Source organism: Bombina bombina, chromosome 3 (genome assembly GCF_027579735.1).
Source record: "Bombina bombina isolate aBomBom1 chromosome 3, aBomBom1.pri, whole genome shotgun sequence".
Taxonomy (NCBI): Eukaryota; Metazoa; Chordata; class Amphibia; order Anura; family Bombinatoridae; genus Bombina; species Bombina bombina.
Window position 1 is genome coordinate 583,187,796 of NC_069501.1, and position 20,933 is coordinate 583,208,728.

At 36.1% G+C, this 20,933-nt stretch overlaps 1 protein-coding gene across 6 annotated transcripts in view; it reads right to left on the reverse strand.

Annotated features, from left to right (window-relative positions):
* EPHA10 (EPH receptor A10) overlaps positions 1-20,933 on the reverse strand; it is a 1,001,793-nt gene that overhangs the window by 641,928 nt on the left and 338,932 nt on the right. For all 6 annotated transcript variants that reach the window (XM_053707154.1, XM_053707156.1, XM_053707152.1 and 3 more), the window contains exon 2: positions 1,677-1,832. In XM_053707154.1, the coding sequence (XP_053563129.1) occupies positions 1,677-1,832 (156 nt within the window). The remainder of the gene's footprint in view (positions 1-1,676; positions 1,833-20,933) is intronic.

Genomic DNA, 20,933 nt, shown 5'->3' on the forward strand with positions numbered 1-20,933 from the left:
GTCATCATTTGTTTTCCTTTTGTGTTTCATCAAATGTATCTGAATCAGAACACTTTTGGATGATTCCTATTATATATATAATATAGTAAATACATTTATATTATAGCCTAATAGGTATTATTTATGCATGTGTATGCTGTTTTTTTGTAGATAAAGGGTCCTCATGCTCTTTCTGGATGTGTGTGTATATATATATTATTATTATTATTATCGGTTAATTGTAGTGCGCCAACAGAATCATATACACACACACATATAAATATATATTGTTTACTAATAGCAAACATCCCCCTGTTTCTCCACCCGCATCTCATCCTGTATTTAGTTGATCAATGATGAATCTGGCTTCATCCAATCATTGCATGCCCCACGTGCTGGATGCCAAAAGGGGGCAGGCAAAAATTGGATGAAGTCGGATTTGTCATCAATCAACCAAATACAGGCAGAGGAACAGCAGGATGTTTGCCATAAGTGAACAGTAATTATTTAACTAGGGAACCTTCTTTAAAAAAAAATTATGAATGAAAGTGCACCTTTTTTTAGATTAATTTTACATACTACATCTTAAACTGCCTAACCTTAAAATCGCTTTAATATATTATTTTTTAAAGTAACAGCATTAAATTGCAAAATTAAAAAAAAATATATTGTTGATATATGAGATAACACTGCTGCTTTACATTTTAAAATGTTTGAAGGTCAAGACAGCAACGTGAATTACTATATTTTTTTGCTTGCACAGTCATAGGCATCTGCACTGTGCAGCTGTTTCTTGGTTTCAGAACCTTGGAGAGCTACTTTCAGTTTTGCTGCAGTGAGAATGATCACTGTTCCAGGGCTCTGATTTCATCATTCCTATTCCTGAACCCAGAGTTAGTGAAATATCCTTATCTAACCCAGATTCATCATCCACAGTCAGGTTATACCCTCATACTCATATCCCATTAAACTTATAGTTCAGACTTAGACATCATCAATTCTTGCTACGTATGTCTTGGCTGCTCCTTCTCAATAAAATCTATTCTTTTGTGTCCATCTATCTTTCAAAGGTTTATTTTATATAGCATTTCAAGTGGATGTGGGTTTTGCACTGTAGACAATATATACAAGTATACCCCACTCATACAGCGGGTCAGGGGCCGGAGCCCCGTTGTAAAGTGAAAACCGCCTTAAAGTGAAAAAAGGCAGTTTTTGCTTTCTTTTCACTTGCCAGTGTGTTTAAAAACGTGAAAACATGTTTGAACTAACATATATTAGAGGTGCAATAGTGCTATGTTTAGTTTAATACTCGCCGAGGTGAATTGTGCATAACAAAATGGTGCCAGTCACTTTTCTCACAATCTCACAAAGATTACAGCACTGTTTAAAAATCCTTGGATCTTGAACTTCAAATCCACAAAGCGCTGTATTAGAGCAGCGCTGTAAAGTGAAGTGCTGTAAAGTGAGGTATACCTGTATATATTTTTTGTTCAGGAATAGTTTTTTTTATTAAGGTATCATAGTATTCACTTAAATATATCTCCAAAGAGTTACTATATAATATATGAATAAATATTTCTGTTAACCAAATGTGATAAAAAAAGGAATACATTTAAAATATCAGAATATTTGCAATTAACTCTTCAAACACAGTGTGCCACATTTGAAACATTTATATAAAATAAATGTGTACTTACTTGTACAGGATGTGGAAGGAGAATCTAGAGGAGAGCGATAAAAATTCTTCTCACAGGTGCAAACAGTAGACGCCTCTAGAGTTGTGTAGCTGTGCAGGGGACAAGGAACACAGCGCGCAAATCCACTAGACATCTTGTAAAGCCCAGGAGGACAAGCTGTAAGAGAATAGTAACAAATTAATATGTTTGTGTAAAATGCTTTATAATATAATGGTGCATTAAGTGAACAAGCTACCCAAGGTAAACTATGATTCTTCTTATGGCTGCACAATTGGCACAATATAATATATTATAACGTAAAAAATGTAGCAAAAAAGCTACCATGAAAAAAGTCTTGAAAATAAAACAACTAAGCAGCTGATAAGAGTTAATTGTATTCAAAACTGCTGCATTAACACCTTTTTATGTGCCAGATTACAAGTGGAGCGCAAATTAATGCTTCAGCTCGAGCGTTAAAGGGACATTAAAGTGATAGTAAATCCAAGCGTTTAACAAACGCTAGGATTTACCATCACTAAAAATAAACTCTAGTTTCTGTCATCAATTAGTAAAAAACGGGTGCTAAACTCACCCTTTCTGTGCTAAAGCATATCGCTAAAATCAGGGACTTTATTTAGCTATTAACATTTTCAGCTTTAGAAAAATGCAAATATAGATATTGGAAGCACTTTGGCACAGCGCTCTTCTTCAATGGGGTGGCGTGTCAACTGACATCCTAGCAGAGATAGAGGTGGAAATGTCACCTCATTGGTAAAGGATCACTGTGCCATGGGAGGCCAGAGGAGCTGATTTTAGCGATATACTTCAGCTCAGAAAGGGTAAGTTTAGCACCTGTTTTTTAGTAATTGAATATAGAAACTAGTTTATTTTTAGTGATGGCAAATCATAGTGTTTGTTAAACTCTTGCCATCACTTTAAACAGATTGAGATGGTAATATAAAATGATAAATCATATATTTATAAAATCTCTGCAATATACTTTCATTATTTATTTTATCCCCTTTTCCTTTAATTCCATTCTGAAAGTGCGAGCTTTTCAGTTCCTGTTAGAAATGGAAGTACAGAACACTGTTATATTCCACACAACCATTGGCTGCACACTCTAGTGACCTATTTATAACTGTCCCTAATTGGCCACAGCAGAGAAGGTAACACAAGTTACAACATGGCAGCTCTCAGTGTTTTATAGACACTAAAACTTTACACTTATTTTGACAATATTTAAACAACTAATGAAACTTAAAAAAAATACATCTACATGTTATTCTCAGACTAATCTTTTCTTTGAATGCTTCATTCTATTTAGCATTTATTTAGTGTTTAATGTCCCTTTAATTGTGCTAGAATTAAGCTTTTTGCGCTTGTTGGGTTGCATTCATATTACGAGTTGAAAGTAAACAGTTTTCACTCTAACCCCTTAAGTGCAACAAGCCGACGTTAGAATATCACGTGCACGTTCACAAATTCCCCAAAGGAGTCAATGGAGAAAAAAAGTGGAAAAAAATCTAACACCCCATTCTCGCTGATCGCATATTCTCATTTGCGCTAACTTAACATGAAAATATGAATATTTCACATTCCAATGTTCTTCAAATAACAGAATATGTTCTATTTATTCATAAATAAATAGTTCTACATTTATCTGATGGTTTTTGGTAAAACATATATCTATACCTATATACACATGATTATATATATAGGTATATATATATATATATATATATATATATATATGAATATCTGTCACACAAAGATATGGATTTGTGCAGATTCGTGTGTGTTGCACAATTGCACAAATAAGTCAGACTCCAAAAAGAGCTGAATACCACTTCCTGTGGCCATATTCAGTATTTATTTATACAAATGAATACAAAATGCATGTCTATTATACACATACAGTAGTTAGCTTGGGTCATTAATGCAAAAATGACATGATCTAATTAATTTGAGTTTGTCATTTTTTTTCCCATAAAAATGCATGAAGGTTAATACATTTAGAAAACACAAATTACTTAAACACAAGGAGATAATAGACAATGTTTTTATTTAATAATTTTGTTTTATTTAAAGCAGTTGTGTACCTTTTATCAGCGCTTGAAACTAAATTAAACTAACCTAAATGCTGGTGCTAAATCCCTAAAAAGTACACTGTGTAGGTAGTTATACAGACTAACTCATATTAGGATTGTTCTAGTAAAATGCCAGCACATTGGGCCCCATGTACTAACAGGCGTCCAGCTAGTAAAAGAGGGAGATAGGAGCACCTAGGTAAATAACCAATCCTGCTGCTAGTGGGCGAATTATGTCTTGATAAAGCCCACCATGGTAAAACGCGTTAACCTGGACTTAATGTCACTCTTAGTTAATATTGGCTTTTAATAGTTTTATTCAGGACTTGTGGTCATTTGAATACATTGTGACCCCATCACCTGCACCTAAAACCCACCCTGTGGAGTTCAGAGGACTGAACGGAGGGAGGTGTTCAGCGACAACACTACCAATTTGCATACAGTTTTTCCAGCTTTACAATAGGAGCACTGCCAACCACATCATAATCAGCTGATGACAAACAGCATTATTGAAGCTGTCATCAGTACAGCGGATTTTACCTTTAACCTCAGGTGATCTTCCCCGCGGCCGAAGTTCTGACACTCACGGGACATATACGCTGGATACGTTTGCCGAGTTGTTTGGGGGTACAGAGGTCTACCAGCCATACCCAATGAGGACACTAAGGTAATACCTCTTCCCCACAGGTGACGTTATCCCTCTGGACACGGTCTGATCCACCGAGGGGATATTCCAGTTACGACACAGACTAAAGGAACAATCTGTCCTAAATCACTGATCCAACTGCTATTTTTGGGCCAATTGTGGTTGCTTATCTGCATATTAACAGCAGTACAATACTTCCCACTGCCAAGACAGTGTCCATAATATCTGTGACGATTCTATGCATGCTAATATTTGACTTTTTATTTATGCTCTTATACATGGAAGATACATGGGAGACGTCCCTGATATTTGATTTTATCATACCATTTTAACTGTGTTTGATTGCCTACTATATGCTATTACTATATTATTAAAGCTTATTGTATATACACTTTTTAGCATCATCTCCTTGACCTCATATCCGTGCTTTTTTTAGCGCTGCTTCACCTGTACATTACTAACAGGCATGCAGACAAGCTTCTCAACTTGAGAAGTTGTCCGCACACCTTTGCTGCATACAGGCAGCGGATTTGTTTTTCGCTGGCCCGTATGCATCATTACACACTCCACTCTTGCATGAGAAAAGGGTCTGTCAATCACCCCGAGCGATCAAGTTCGGCTTAATTTTTCTTCGCCACCTCAGAAGTGGCAAAGAGTGTAAGAAGCAGTGTTCTAATGACTGCTGCTTCTTACATTGGGGAAAGCAAGTTCACATATACGTTCCTGCCCAGCAAGGGCTTTGGAGCAGATTACGCAATTGGTGTGTATTTGAAAAATTTATGACTGTGATCAGGGCGGGCTCTGGGGTGTGCAACCTATGCGGTCGCACAGGCTGCCACCGCAGTGCCTGCACAGGGTGCCTGAACACCTAAGGCCGGCCCTGACTGTGGTGATAACAAACTTTATTAAAATGTAGCTATACAAATACTTCATTTATTGAACAAATACCAAGGGTGACCGCCATCCACAGCGGGCCAACAAGGTCTAACACTTTTCACTAGAACAATGTGTTATTCTTCAGACATGGTGCCTTTATAAAATGGGTTTTAACTTGTGATATCGTCTATAAATCTACACATACTTAGGCTTATATAGCATGACTTCTTGTTCTAGTAAGGGTTGCTGTCTTGCTTGTAATGGCAATAAGCTGCATTGTACACCAATTGAACTGCAAAGCACAACGCTGTAAATTAAACACAATTTTACTGCAACTGCCTTTCTATCTTAATCCAAAAAGTTCAACAATTTATGTTGCCATAAAATCAAAGCAGCAAAATGCCTGCTAGATCTGTTTATTTTAAGCTCCAACGCACATTTATTCAGCAATAGCAAGAAAAATGGTTATAATACTGGAGAAACTGTGAATTAAACTCATGAATTATGGAGACATGCAACAGGTGCACAGCAGCTATTCATATTTCTATTTACATACTTTGCTTGGAACTAAGCACTCTGTAGACAGATAGACATAAAGACAGACAGATAGATAGATATTTTTTCAACAAAAGAAACAGAGAGAATGAAGCAAATTTGATAAAATAAGTAAATAAAAAAACACTTAAATGCTCTGTCCAAACTTTGAAAGTTTTATTTAGACTTTCAAGCCCATGTAAAAGAAGAGGAATTAAAGGGGCATTAAAAACATTTTGCTTTTGTATAAAGAATGATGCTTATCTCGTGCACCCTAGAAGCAAAAAGCAAACTCTGTAACTTAGATTTTCTTTACAATGCAGAAAATTATCTTAACCAACAGTGGATACTTTTATTTGCAATTAGCTCTGACCATAATTGAAGGAGATAAGATAAACATACTCACCGGGGATTTAAAAATGTTTAACAAACCATTGATATTTATATAATTAAGTATGATGGGATGTTTTATAGGGAAACCAGTAAGAAAAGAAAAAAAAAGATGGTCAAGAACACTATAGAATAAATATTTGCATTTGGCAATTTCATTCACGCTTGCAGCATTTGGGTCTTTTCTGAACTGGATATATTCTTATGAAAGTGTAACACACTACGATATGTACAAATCCAAATCTTAGTGTGTTACATTTCTGGGTTTTCATACAAAAGCAGCACATTAATAATGAAAGGGCTAGATTACAAGTGGAGCACTAATTTATATCGCGCACGCAAATGGGCAAATTTGCCCATTTGTGTGCGCACGATCATTAACCAGACATTACAAGTGGCTGGTTATTGCTACAGTGAGTTTGTGGTCCAGGCAATGCAAATGTGAGCTCGCATTCGCATTGCAGTCAACTTGTAATACCAGCGCACATTAGCGTGCACTGCAGAGCAAAAAATGCTTTCACAAGAGCAATATTTAATGTTCCACTTATAACCTGGCCCTAAATGTTGTCTTTATACACAACAGTTTATGTGGTTTGTATGTCCTTTAGTTACCATCATATTTAAAATGCAAAATTTCCACTGAAAGTTAATCAATTAGCCTGGTTAATATATAACTACTTATATAATTTATTACAATTATTGGTGGGGTTAAATGATAGGCTGCCACTTGTACATAATAGTCAAATAGCTGGCAACGCAAGGTGAAAAAAATATAATGACCCCTATTCAAGCAGGATCAAAATCCCACTACTCTTGAATATGTTATCACTTTAAGATGGCTGTAAAATCCAAATGCAGTGTCTGATTAGCCCTACTACTTAGACAAAGAAAACGAATTTATAAATAAATTATTAATTATACTGTTGCATTATTTGAACAGCCAGAACCCCTTTTTGAACAATGGCGCCTATATGTAGCGGCCTACTTTGCCTAATTACAAACCTAGTTGCTAGGCACTATTAAAAAGCCAAATACAGCAAACTGGTATCAGAGATCACAGATGTTGTTTAATTTGAGAGCTCAGTCTTGCTCTTAAGAGAAACCGAAAACCTAAGACTGAGCAAACCCCGCTCATGAATACTCAAACACTGTCCTGTTGCCCTTGGTCTTACCAATGGATCATCCAGACTTACTTACTTTTTTTTTTTTCTATATTTAATCTTTATTTTAAACATTGACCTGAACAAAAAAAAAAATACCATCCGTTTCGGTAAAATAACCGGGTGAGTGGCAACCCTACATGTGTATGGTTTGGGATACCAGGCCCTGGCCTGCCTGACTTTGTCCTCAGCTTCCAGGTCCCACATGGAGCTCTACAAAATAAATATTTTCTTCCAAGAAAAGTAATTTCTGAAACCACTGTTGGTCTCCATATTGAATTTATGCCAAAGAAAAACATAGCAATTATAAACAACACATATTTAAATGAAAACACTTTCTCATATGAACACCGTTTATTTTCCCTAAATTCTACTGTAAAATAGGCCTATCAAATAGGTGGTGTACATGACAGAAGCAGACCAGGGAACAGCAAGGGAAATTAGCATAATGACATGCAAAGGAAATGGAAATATTAGAACTAAAGGCCATGAGTAATTGTTTTGTTGGAGGGTAGATTTGTGTGATGGGAAAAAACATATATTTGAAAGAGTCTCCCCATCTCCTGAAACAGAATGTGAAATGCAATAAGCTCTATCCTTTGTGTTTTGCTGTGCACGGATACATTAATGTAAATTGGTTTAGGTACAAAAAAAAAAAACTTCTGCAATGAAGCACAATAAGAAATTGTAAAGAGATGTTGTACACTTTTTATGTTGAAGAATAATTTTACACATTTGACCTCCACCTTTGCAAAATTGAATGTATTGTACACACTGTTTCTAATGTTTTGTAGTGCTACAAAAGCACAGGGAGAATAAAAATTGGTTTGTACCATAGCACTAACGCAGGGAGCTTTAAATAAGAGATTTTCTTAACAGTTTAATAAAAATATTTCTTTAATGTTCTGCAACTCTTTTGTTAACAAGAAGAAAAGGTAAATTATCTATCTATCTATCTATCTATCTATCTATCTATCTATCTATCATCTTTCTTTCCATCGCCCTGGGTGAAGGAACACTTTCATAAGGAGCATGGCAACTGTGTAAATACAATAGGAAAAATTCACTTTCAGGATTTATCAAGATAATACTACATTTATTGCATGATTTCTGGGTCATTCACCCCTTCCTCAGACCCTGTGTCAATCCCCCAAAACAACATGCAATAAAAACCTGTAATTCCAGTGCTGCATGTAAGTGAGCGGTGAGAAAAATCTGCAAGTTAGCAACGCACAGCTCATAACGCAAAACTCGTAATCTAGCCGTATGTCTTTTATTGTCTTATTGGTCCTAGAGGTGCAATTTTGTTACAATATTCACCAATCAGCTCCAATCAGATTCAAGTTCAATCAGCCAATCGGATTGAACTTGAATCTGATTGGCTGATTCAATCAGCCAATCAGATTTTTCTACCTTAATTCCGATTGGCTGATAGAATTCTATCAGCCAATCGGAATTCGACGGGTGCCATCTTGGATTACATCATTTAAAGGTACCTCATTCCTCGTTTAGTCTTCGTGCCGGATGGATGCTCCGCAGCGGAGAAGCGAAGAAAGAAGATTGAAGATGCCACTTTGCTTGAAGACATCGCCGGATGGAAGAAGACATCGCTGGATGGAAGAAGACTTCACTGCCGCTTGATTGGACATCGCCCCCGGATCGGATGAAGAGTTCTGCCCAGCTGGGTGAAGACAAGGTAGGGAGATCTTCAGGGGGGTAGTGTTAGGTTTTTTAAGGGAGGTTTGGTTGGGTTTAGAATAGGGGTATGTGGGTGGTGGGTTGTAATGTTGGGGGGTGATATTGTGTTTTTTCTTTACAGGCAAAAGAGCTGTTTTCTTTGGGGCATGCCCCGCAAAAGGCCCTTTTAAGGGCTGGTAAGGTAAAAGAGCTTTGAACTTTAGAATAGGGCAGGGAAATTTTTTTTATTTTGGGGGGCTTTATTATTTTATTAGGGGGCTTAGAATAGGTGTAATTAGCTTAAAAATCTTGTAATATTTTTTTTATTTTTTGTAATTTAGTTTAGATTATTTAATTGTATTTTAGTTTACATATTTGTTGTTTATTTAATTTATTAATAGTGTAGGTGTATTTGTAACTTAGGTTAGGATTTATTTTACAGGTAAATTGGTAATTATTTTAACTAGGTAGCTATTAAATAGTTATTAACCATTTAATAGCTATTGTACCTAGTTAAAATAAATACCAAGTTACCTGTAAAATAAATATAAACCCTAAAATAGCTACAATGTAATTATTAATTACATTGTAGCTATCTTAGGGGTTATTTTATATGTAAGTATTTAGATTTAAATAGAAATATTTTAATTAATAATATTAATATTAATTAGATCTATTTTAATAAGAATTTAGTTAGGGGTGTTAGCGTTAGATAGGGTTATTATACTTAATATATATATATTATAATAACGATATTAACTATATTAACCCTAATATAATTAGGGTTAATATAGTTAATATATATAATATAATAACTATATTAACTATATTGACCCTAATATAATTAGGGTTAATATAGTTAATATAGCTGGCGAAGGTGTAGGGGGATTCAATTAGGGGTTAATATTTTTAAAATAGATGGCGGCGGGGTAGGGGCTCAGTTTTGGGGGTAGGTAAGGTAGATGGCGTCGGGGTAGGGGGCTCACTTTAGGGGGTAGGTAAGATAGATGGCGGCGGGGTAGGGGCTCACATTAGGAGGTTATAGATTTAATATAGCTGGCGGCAGGTCTGGGAGCGACGGTTTAGGGGTTAATACATTTATTGTTAGGATAGTGAGGGGGGAAAGCAGATAGAGGGTTAGACGTGTCGGGCTATGTTTGGGAGGCGTGTTAGACAGTACGGGTGATTTTATAACTTTAGTCAGGTTTTGTAGGCGCCGGCAGTTTCTAAAGTGCCGTAAGTCACCGGCGACTCCAGAAATTTGTACTTACGCCAATTTCTGGACATCGCTGGTTTGTCAGACTTACAGCACTTTAGCCTCTGACGGCGCCGTATATAGGATAGCTCGAGTTGCGAGCTGAAACTGCGGGCGGCGGGGGTTCCCTCGCTTGCGCCGCAAACTACGATCTTTATCGGATTGCGCCCCAGCTCTTTTACCTGTAAAAAAAAATACAAACAACCCCCCAACAGTAAAACCCACCACCCACACAACCAACCCCCCAAGATACTATTAACTATTAGTTATATTGTAGCTAGCTTAGGGTTTATTTTATAGGTAAGTATTTAGTTCTAAATAGGAATTATTTAGTTAATGAAAGGAATTTGTATTTAGATTTATTTAAATTATATTTAAGTTAGGGGGTGTTAGGGTTAGACTTAGGTTTAAAGGGTTAATAAATTTTGAATAGTGGCTGCGACGGGGACGGCAGATTAGGGGTTAATAAATGTAGGTAGGTGTCTGCGATGTTAGGGGCAGCAGATTAGGGGTTAATAATATTTAACTAGTGTTTGTGAGACGGGAGTGCGGCGGTTCAGGGGTTAATATGTTTATTCTAGTGGCGGCGATGTCCGGAGCGTCAGATTAGGGGTTAATAATTTTATTTTAGTGTTTGCGATGCGGGGGGGCCTTGGTTTAGGGGTTAATAGGTAGTTTATGGGTGTTAGTGTACTTTTTAGCACTTTAGTTATGAGTTTTATGCTACAGCTTTGTAGTGTAAAACTCATAACTACTGACTTTAAAATGCCTTAGGAATCTTGGCAGTAGAGGGTGTACTGCTCACTTTTTGGCCTCCCAGGCAAACTCGTAATACCGGCGCTATGGAAGTCCCATTGAAAAAAGCCTTTACAAAATTTATGTAAATTGATTTGCGGTAAGGCCAAAAAAGTGTGCGGTACACCTATACCTGCAAGACTCGTAATACCAGCGGGCGTAAAAAAAGCAGCGTTAGGACCTGTTAACGCTGCTTTTCTACCTTAACGCAAAACTCGTAATCTAGACGAATATTAGGGGTACAAGAGTTAAAAGATAAGCATGTACTATACAGAAAAGGGCCAGGTTGTGTGTGTGTGTGTATAAACAAAAAAGTCACTTATTAAGGGGACAGTGAAATAGCTGTTTTGCTAGTTGAACCACAACCCATTAAAATTAATTGAACCTTTCGGGAGAGCCCACATCCTTATATCTTATCTCTGTCTCTTTATGCAAGAGTCACTATTAAAGAGCACAATTGAAAATTAACATGTTAATACCTATTTCCCTAACCCCCTACCCCACAATTGGGAGTGTGACCACTTCTTGTTTATATTTCTATAACCAATACTAAAACATTTTCAGTATAGGTTGGGAAACAACAGGAAAAAGCAGATATTCCAAATAACAAAATAAAGGTAAATTAGCTATTTGCAAGCAATTTAATACAATCTACCAGGTAAAATAGATCACTGTGAACACATTTAGGACCAGATAACAAGTGGAGCGTTATTTAATACTACAGCTCGAATGTTAACTGAGTTAAAAGTAAGCTTTTTGCGTGCGTCAGGTTGCGCTCGTATTATTAGTTGAAAGTAAACTGTTTTTGCTCACACGCTAACCCGACGAACGTAAAAAGACAAACTTAGGATATCACTCTCGCAATAACCTATTCCCCTATAGAAGTCAATGGAGCAACAAAAAATTGGGATAAAACTAACACCCTACTCGCGCGCAAACCTGATCCCATATTCTCAAGTGCGCTAACCCGACATGAAAATATGAATACTTCACATTCCAATGTTCTTCACATGGAAGGATATATCTATACCTATAAATGTAGATGCTTATATATAGGTATAGATCTATAAAGCTATATATATGAATATCTATTTACAAATACATAGAAAATATTCTGCTATGTGCAGAACATTGGTATGTGAAATATTTACAGTAAATACACAGTATAACATTTTATTAAATATGAATATTGCATAAATATGATTTTACATGTTTTCATTTACTTAACTAAACAAAGACGGAGGTAGCGCTCAAAAGCACGGAATACATAATCCAGATAGCAAAATAATAATGAATAAATATGTTATAAAATATAACCTGATCTAATAAATAATGCAGATTCTAATAAAATCTCTAAATACTCATAAGTTACAAAAAATATAGCAATTTAATTTGCACATAGGATACACAAATATAAACAAAAGATACAAATGTGGCAGGACGTCTCCCTAGAAATGTAAAAGCAATATGGTATGCAGTTAAATAAGAACATATAAAACCACTGTGAGTATAAAGAAACGTTATGAAGCATGTAAATATGTATACATATGCCCTTTAGGGAGCGGGATATTCTATGTGCATATTAAATTTGCTATATTTTTGTAACTTATGAGCATTTAGATATTTTATTAGAATCTGCATTTTTTATTAGATCAGGTTATATTTTATAACATATTTATTTAATATTATTTTGCTATCTGGATTATTTATTCCGTAATTTTGAGCACTATCTCTTTCTTTGTTTATTTTTGTTTTTACTAGTTAGAATAAGAGGGGTTTAACTGAGGTTTAGCAGGAATTTGTTTCTTTAAGCGCTCTTGTCCATATCTTTCCATTTGCTTAACTGCAAAGGGCTCCAATGCACTTATATATGTGTCTATATATGTATACATATGTATTTATATGTTTATATGTGTATATATGTCTGTAAATACATATATACACATATGAATACATATGTACACATATATTTACACACACACACACATTTATATATATATATATATATATATATATATATATATATATATATGTATGCATATTTAGACATGTGTATATATATATATATATATATATATATCAATGTTAAAGCCCTTTGCCTGCTTTTTTTAAACACCTGAGACCTCTTTGAGCCTTTTTAACTTTTTCGTGCAATATTTCAATATTTTTTTAAATATTTTTTTTATTAGAGGGTGTTTAGTGTAAGTGTACTGTGTAATGTATTTTTGATGTGTTTTGTGAGACTTTTTTGTTTCTCGAAACAGTTAACCAGAGCTCTGGCAACCTGGTCACCATTCTAGCATAAATTGCGATTAAATGATCACATTCACTTTCAACGAGTGGAAAACCCAAGACTGGAAACAGCCGCAATAAACCCCTTATCGCTCACACATAACTGTTAACGCACCACTTGTAATCTGACCCTTAATGGGCTCCATTTATCAAGCAGCGGATGCTGCTTTGGGGCCCATCATTCAAGCTCGCCTGAAACTAAAGTTAAGAAGCAGCGGTCATAAGCTGCTCCTTACTTCTCTGCCACCTAAAAGGTGGCTGATTGAATTCATCCCAATCCAATATGATCAGGATGATTGACAGCCCTTGCTAGCTGGTGAAATACTTGTGCAATAATAAATGCTGATAGTGTAGTGAATCATCTCTGCTTGACACTTGATAAATTGAGCCCAATGTGTCATCTCTAGAAAAGCAATTTAAGGAGTATGCAGAATAGCTTTTGTTGATACTGCACAATCACTCATTCACATACACACTACATATATACATTTACACATTTAAATACATTTTATATATATATATTGCCAGTTGTTCGTTCCTGTGAGTGCACTTCTCTCTGTATATATATATATATATATATATATATATATATATATATATATACTGTATATACTTATATACACACACAGTATATATACATCTACACACATCCTTTAAAAAGTTATTACCATTGTGAACTTTTTTTGTTTGATAAGCACAGTTCCGATATATATATGTGCAATTTATGTCAGGTTTCCAATACACTTAAAAAAAAAATGTAATTTTTTTTATCTGCAGAATTTGAATATATTACCCTATAAATACAGCTGAATAAAACTGGAGATTGCTTCCTATATACCAGTGATATAGAAGATCTAAGATTGTACTTAAAGCAATATCCAGTGTGGAGAATCAGATTATACAGAATGTTTTGAGCTCATCAAATTGACAGTTTGCTCATAGCAACGCAGTATTGGTTGGAAACTATATGTATTTGTATGTAATCTGCAGCTGTTTGCCTTCAGCCCTGACCAATAAGATGTAGAAAGACCTGATTAAAGACAGAGGCTATTCATGACATTTATCTGATACCCCTGTTTATGTCTGGATCAAGCAATAAAGAAAGGCTATATGTGCTTAATTTTAACTTCAAGCTTCATTATTTTTATAACACAGCAACATATGCTGCATTCACAAACAGCTCGGAAGTGGCCAAGCGCACACAACATGACTAAGAAAACACAAACACTTCATTTCTTTCCGTATGCTCATTTTGTTTTGGGCAAATTCTATTTGGCCACTTCCTTTAAGAGAAAAACAGAAGATGAATCATTACCCATGTGTTTGCAAAGTCATACAACAACTGATCTTATATATCTGAGTAATAGCTTGAATTAAAGGGATGTCAATCTAAAAATTTCACATAAAGGGGTTCATCGTGGGTGTTTGTGGTTTTCAGCTAATATTACAAGTTAAAAGTGAGCTCAATCGAAGTTAACGCGTGTTGTGTTAACTCAGGATTGTGAACGTGTCTATAGCCATCTGGCTACAGTGTTTGCAACAATGTTTATAGCAATGTTATACGTAGTTGTAAACTCTGCTACCACAGAGTATCTGAAGCACTCAATAACATCAGTGTATGTAACTATGTATAACATTGCTATAAACCTTCTTGCAAACACTGCTGCCAGAAGGCTAAAGACACGTGCATGCTTCTAAGCTCACCTAGGATTACTTTTTAACAACAGATACAAGAGAACTGCAAAGCTGATGATAGAAGTAAATAAAAAAAGTTGTTTAAAATCACATATTTTATCCAATCCATCTTAGTTTTTCTTTAAAGGTACAGTAATGTCCAAATTTAAACTTTCATTATTCAGATAGAGCATGCAATTTTAAACAACTTTCAAATTTACATCTGTTATAAAATTTGTTTTGTTCTGTTTGTACCTTTTATTGAAGAGTAAAACTAGGTAGGCTCATAAGAGCTCTGAAGTATGCAAGTGTCTTTAGTACTCTATGGTAGCAGTGATTTACAACATTATTTGAACCTTTGTTATACATTTTTGAAAACCACTGCTGCCATAGAGTTCTAAAGACACGAGCACACTCCTGAGCTTGCAGGAGCCTACCTAGTTTTACTCTTCAATAAAAGATAAAAACAGAACAAAACAAATTTGATAACAGAAGTATATTGGAAAGTTGTTTAAAATTGCATGCTCTATCCGAATCATGAAAGTTTAATTTTGACTTTACTGTCCCTTTAATGTCCCTTGAGCTGGAACATGACCTAAGATCTTAAGACTGTTCTGAATATAAATTGTAGATTCTAATTGGAGTGCAATCAGTAGAGCAGGGTGAGCTATCTAGCACTCTGTATTGTGCTATGCATAATGCACAATTTGGTATTACAAGAGGATGGTTACCAGAGCATCTTAAAGGGACATTGTATATTTTTCTTTGCATAAATATTTTGTTTATGATCCATTTATATAGCCCATCTCCGGGTGTTTTTGTAAAAATGTATAGTTTTGTTTATTTTTAAATAACGTGCTGATTTTCAGACTTTTTCCGTATCAGGCATATGTCTACAGATTAATGTTTTCTCCTATTTGTGTGTAATGGGTCTTTTCATATGCAGGGGAGGGGGGAGTGTCTGCTCTTCCTGCATTCTCTGTCCATTTCAATGGGCGTACCAGCCTAACCTCATCAACAGTGTTAAACTGGAAGATTCTAAATAAGTTTTTAAAATGTTTTATACTGGAATTTTTTTTTACCATTATCTGTGCATATTTTTCTTTATAGTAGTGTCTTTTACATGCATTTATATGAAAATGTATCCCTTTAATATGGCCAAAACATTTTAATACTTTACATTTTTAATGGATGGCAGAGGGAGCATTATTTAAATGCCGATTGCATTCGCATTACAAGTGGTGAGTTAGCTGTAGCAAAATCTATTGCTTTTTGATATCTGAATTAAACCAGTAAAGCACAGAACTATAAGGAACTATAAGGAACTATATAAGGACTATATAAATCCAAAGGGAGAAAAGACAAATGGCGCCAGCACTGTTTGCTGTCATAGAAGGACAGCAACGTTTCGGGTAACACAAACCCTTAATCATGCTCAGCATGATTAAGGGTTTGTGTTACCCTAAACATTGCTGTCCTTCTATGATGACACCTCAATAAAGGTTTTCAACTTTTAAGAAACATTGCTGGTGCCATTTGTCTTTCTCCCTTTGGATTCATATGTAAGAGGTGATACAGGACCCTCTGGCAGATGTGCACTTTGTTATCTACTATAAATTTTTGACTAGTGCTGGACCTATTGCCCTTCTTATATATATATATATATATATATATATATATATATATATATATATATACACACACACACAGTGAGAAGTGCACTCACAGGAATGAACAACTAGCTCAATACCATTGTTAGCCTGTTCTATGGCGATTTACCACCTGGGTGCAGCTTCTTTTAGCCCAGTAATGCTTTTCCCAGAGAAGAACTTTCCTGTAGTATATCAGTCTGATCCCGCCTATTACGGTCATTCCAGCAGCGAAATACCAGGCAATTCCTCTCTGAACAAGGAACACAGCAATCCCAGACGATCGTTTCGGTCTTTAATGGGCCTCGTCAGTGAGATGTAGCCATATTTTTTCTAAGCACACCAAGCAAGGAGTCCACATCTGGTTGCCCCTTTTTCCCATAGGGAGACTAAATACACACAGAGAGAAGTGCACTCACAGGAACAAACAACCGGCTCAATACCATTGTTAGCCTGTTCTATGGTGATTTACCACCTGGGTGCTGCTTCTTTTTAGCCCAGTAATGCTTTTCACAGGTTTCTTTTTTTTTTTTTTTTTTTTTTTTTTTTTAATATCTTTATTGTGGTTCAATTCAAGGCATACAGAAGCCAATTACTGGAAGATGGAACAGAAATAAACATTTGCAAAGCTTATAACCAGTAGAAGACACAAACAAGAGAAAAAAAAATATACGTTACATGCTCATCTAACATTTTGCACAGACAGTGTATACAATATTTGCCTGAAAAACGGTATAACTCCTAACTGACTCACGAGACCACTTTTGGACCTCCCAACCATATAGAAATTGAAAATTATAGTCGGTAAACTGAAATAATAAGAGACCGCTCATGGGTCTCAACTGTTGAACCATGGTTTTCTTTTGTTTTGGTTAGGGAGACCCTTTAGAATGTTTAATTTAAGATGGAGCTGTGCGCACAAGGAATAAACAGACATATCTATATAAGGGCTTGCGAGTAAAAAAGAAAAAAAAAAGTTATAGGCAAGGTGTATAAGATTAGACGGGGTGTAGGCCACCAATTTGAGATAAAAGGGAAACTCATCTATTATCAATTATCAACCCAGAAGGAGATCCCTAGTTATCCCTCTATGTTTGTACAGTAGCACAGTATCAGCCATAGAGAGGACACTAATATTCCTTCAAAAACATGTAAAGAAAGAAATGAATAGCCTTTATGAATATGCTAAGGTTTAAAACAATAGCTGAGGCTCCAGTATCAAGCTTAACAAATCTAAAATAGGAAACCTCACACTGCCCCGGTCTCTGGCAGCAAGGCGCCCATTCAAAATACTAACTAGAGCCATAGAAAAGAAAAAAATAATAATAAAAAAAAATCAAAAGAAGTAAAGCTCAAAGGCTATTATGTATATTTGGAGTATAAATGCTGAAGTGACTGGATACGTTTGTTGGAAATTTAAAAGGAAAATATAAGTTGGGCACTGTTAAATGTATGGGCATTCCACAGTTAACGTTAATAACCCATTAAACACTCAAGAGTAGGGCAATAGACCTGCAAACATATGTCAAATAGAGTGTTCTCATGGCTTAGAGATTAGGGAGTGAAGTGCGGGTTATTTCATAAATTAACCGAACATCTGTGGAAATTAATCACAAAGTAAAGAGGGCGCCTCCTAGTGCAATATTGCAAGATAATAAACAAAAAATAGAATTTGTGCAAGAAAAATACTCACAAAATAAGCAGCACCTATGTGCTGATTGGGGCAGGCTGGGGAATCACAGTGACCCAGCTACACTGATCCAGCGATTGGATGATGGAGCTTAAATGGAAACAAATGTAGAATCTGAACAAGAAATCAAAAAAGAGATGGGGGGGCACCTCCTAGTGCAATAATGTAATATAAATGGCACAAATGGACAAACTTAAAGATTGTATACTCACAAAGGGAGCAGTACCTATGTGCTGATTGAGGCAGGCTGGGGAAACACAGTGACCCAGCTACACTGATCCTGTAGCAGGATGATGGTTATCAATATCTCCAAAACAAACAATCAGGCTTAGACTTCCATAAAAATAACAATTTATTTAGCTGGGTCACTGTGATTTCCCAGCCTGCCCCAATCAGCACATAGGTGCTGCTTATTTTGTGAGTATTTTTCTTGCACAAATTCTATTTTTTGTTTATTATCTTGCAATATTGCACTAGGAGGCTCCCTCTTTTCTTTGTGATTAATTTCCACAGATGTTCGGTTGCTTTGTTTGTTATAAGAGGAGCTGCCCATCAAGCCTTCTATCAAGTGTGAATATCATACAACCAACCATACCTGGACTTTACCAAAAGAATTTCTTAAAGATTTCAGGACTATATTGAGTAAGAGTATCAGTACATGTTACATAGCTGAGGCAAAGAATCCAGCTAAGTTATTTCCACTAAGTGTATGGTTTGAGATTTATTATTGTTTTGTTGCACATCAAATGTTGTTAACTAACTAATATATGTGAAAGCGCCCCCTACAGTTGGATACCTAGGTATCACCAACAGGTTTGGGTATTTCATAAATTAGATAGACACTTTTCTAATCTGCAGCTGTGTAAAAGGTAAGCATAAAATGTTTAGCACAATGATTGCAGAATATAATTTTTACCTTGTGCGAGCTAACTATGATGTTTAATTTTACCCTTTAAAGTGAAGAGAAAAAGAAGAGTTCAAGGTACATGTAGATGTAAAACTGATAGGATATCTTCACTGAATTGGCATTAAATGATATACCATAAATCTTTAGGCCCATAACCATAGAGTACATATATGCCGTTTTCACCTCTGAAATTATAACAACAACATTCGCAAAATACAGAACAAAATAGCTCAAGGATATAACCCTAGTATAGTGAGATCTAACTATGATCTTTAACTTAATAACCTAAAATAAGCAGTAAAAACAACTATAGCTCATAACAGCAGCCCATAGCGTCTCAGTTCTTCCCAACATGCCTTATGTTAAACGTATTTTATTTAATAATTTCAGCTGCAAGGATAAACAATGTTTAAGTAAAAAACCCAAAAGTAATCTGTGAGGACCAGTGTTGATAACTCGTCAGAGTAGTCTGAAGCAGATATAGTCAAAGTCCTCGCTTGCTTCAGGAGAAGAAAGTGTCACTTAAATGGCACTCTATATTAAGCACACTGCTCATAATTACCCCACTCCTATTCTGTTGTATGCTCTCCTATATTTTTGCAAGACGTGAAGAAAGTGTTGAGATCTGAAGGTGGGATGCATCCTGTAATGGCTCTTCAGCTATTCCACTGATCTCAGAAAACCTCAAAGCAAGACAGTCAATTGCTATCAGTTTAGCCACCGATAACTGCGGGTTAAGTCCGGCAAAGCAGGTACTTTGTTGAGTAATGGGGGTGCTACGGCTTGTTCCGTGCGATTTCTCCTGCACTGTGGGAGACTGAGTAAGGTCATCGATAAAGTGGGACGCAGTGATAATTACTTTGTCACTGGTATAGATCTCTGCTGAGACGGACTGCGCCCGTACTGCTTCACCTAGAGACGTTTTAAACTCGGTCACGAGCGGCTCATCTAATTGCGCCGACTGGTGTAAGTTTGTATTATCCAATGGGGTCTGAATATTTACTTGGCCTTGCGATTCCATACTATTGATTTTGCAGTTGTTTGCAACTCCCCAAGTAGCAGAAATGCTGGTCATAAGACGCTGAAAATGCTGGTCAAGTAAGTGCCCCATAGCTTTAACCAGATTGCTGTCGTAGAGCTCCATTGCACAAGCAAGCACTATCAGTATAGGTTCCCCTCCATCTTTCAAAAATTGTAGCGGCAGCAAGTGATAGTTGAATTTCACTGGTTGAATTATAGCAGTGACTGGTGAGGTAGCACTGCTTCTTAACGACAGGCCCGCAAAGGGTACCCGCCGGGGGGGTCAAAAAGATGGTGACAGTCCTCAGCATGAAATTGGAGCCCGGTTGAAAATGAAAAATTCTGCAGCCACGAGGTTGTAAAAATGGCCTCCGCTGCTGTATGCTCAAAGTAATACTCCAGTTCTGAGTCCAAGGAATAACACCAAGGGTTAATTTAGTTTTCGCCTGCTGGTAGGCAAGAGTCCAGGGTATACTTGAGAAGTTTCTCAGGGTATAACTCTTAAATACGTGGTGAATAAGGCTGTTTATGGCATACTCAGGACCGGAGCAGCAAGATTATGCGGCCATTCTTGGGCGCTCCAGACTCCGCCCCCCCCTTTTCACAGCTTTTATATATATATT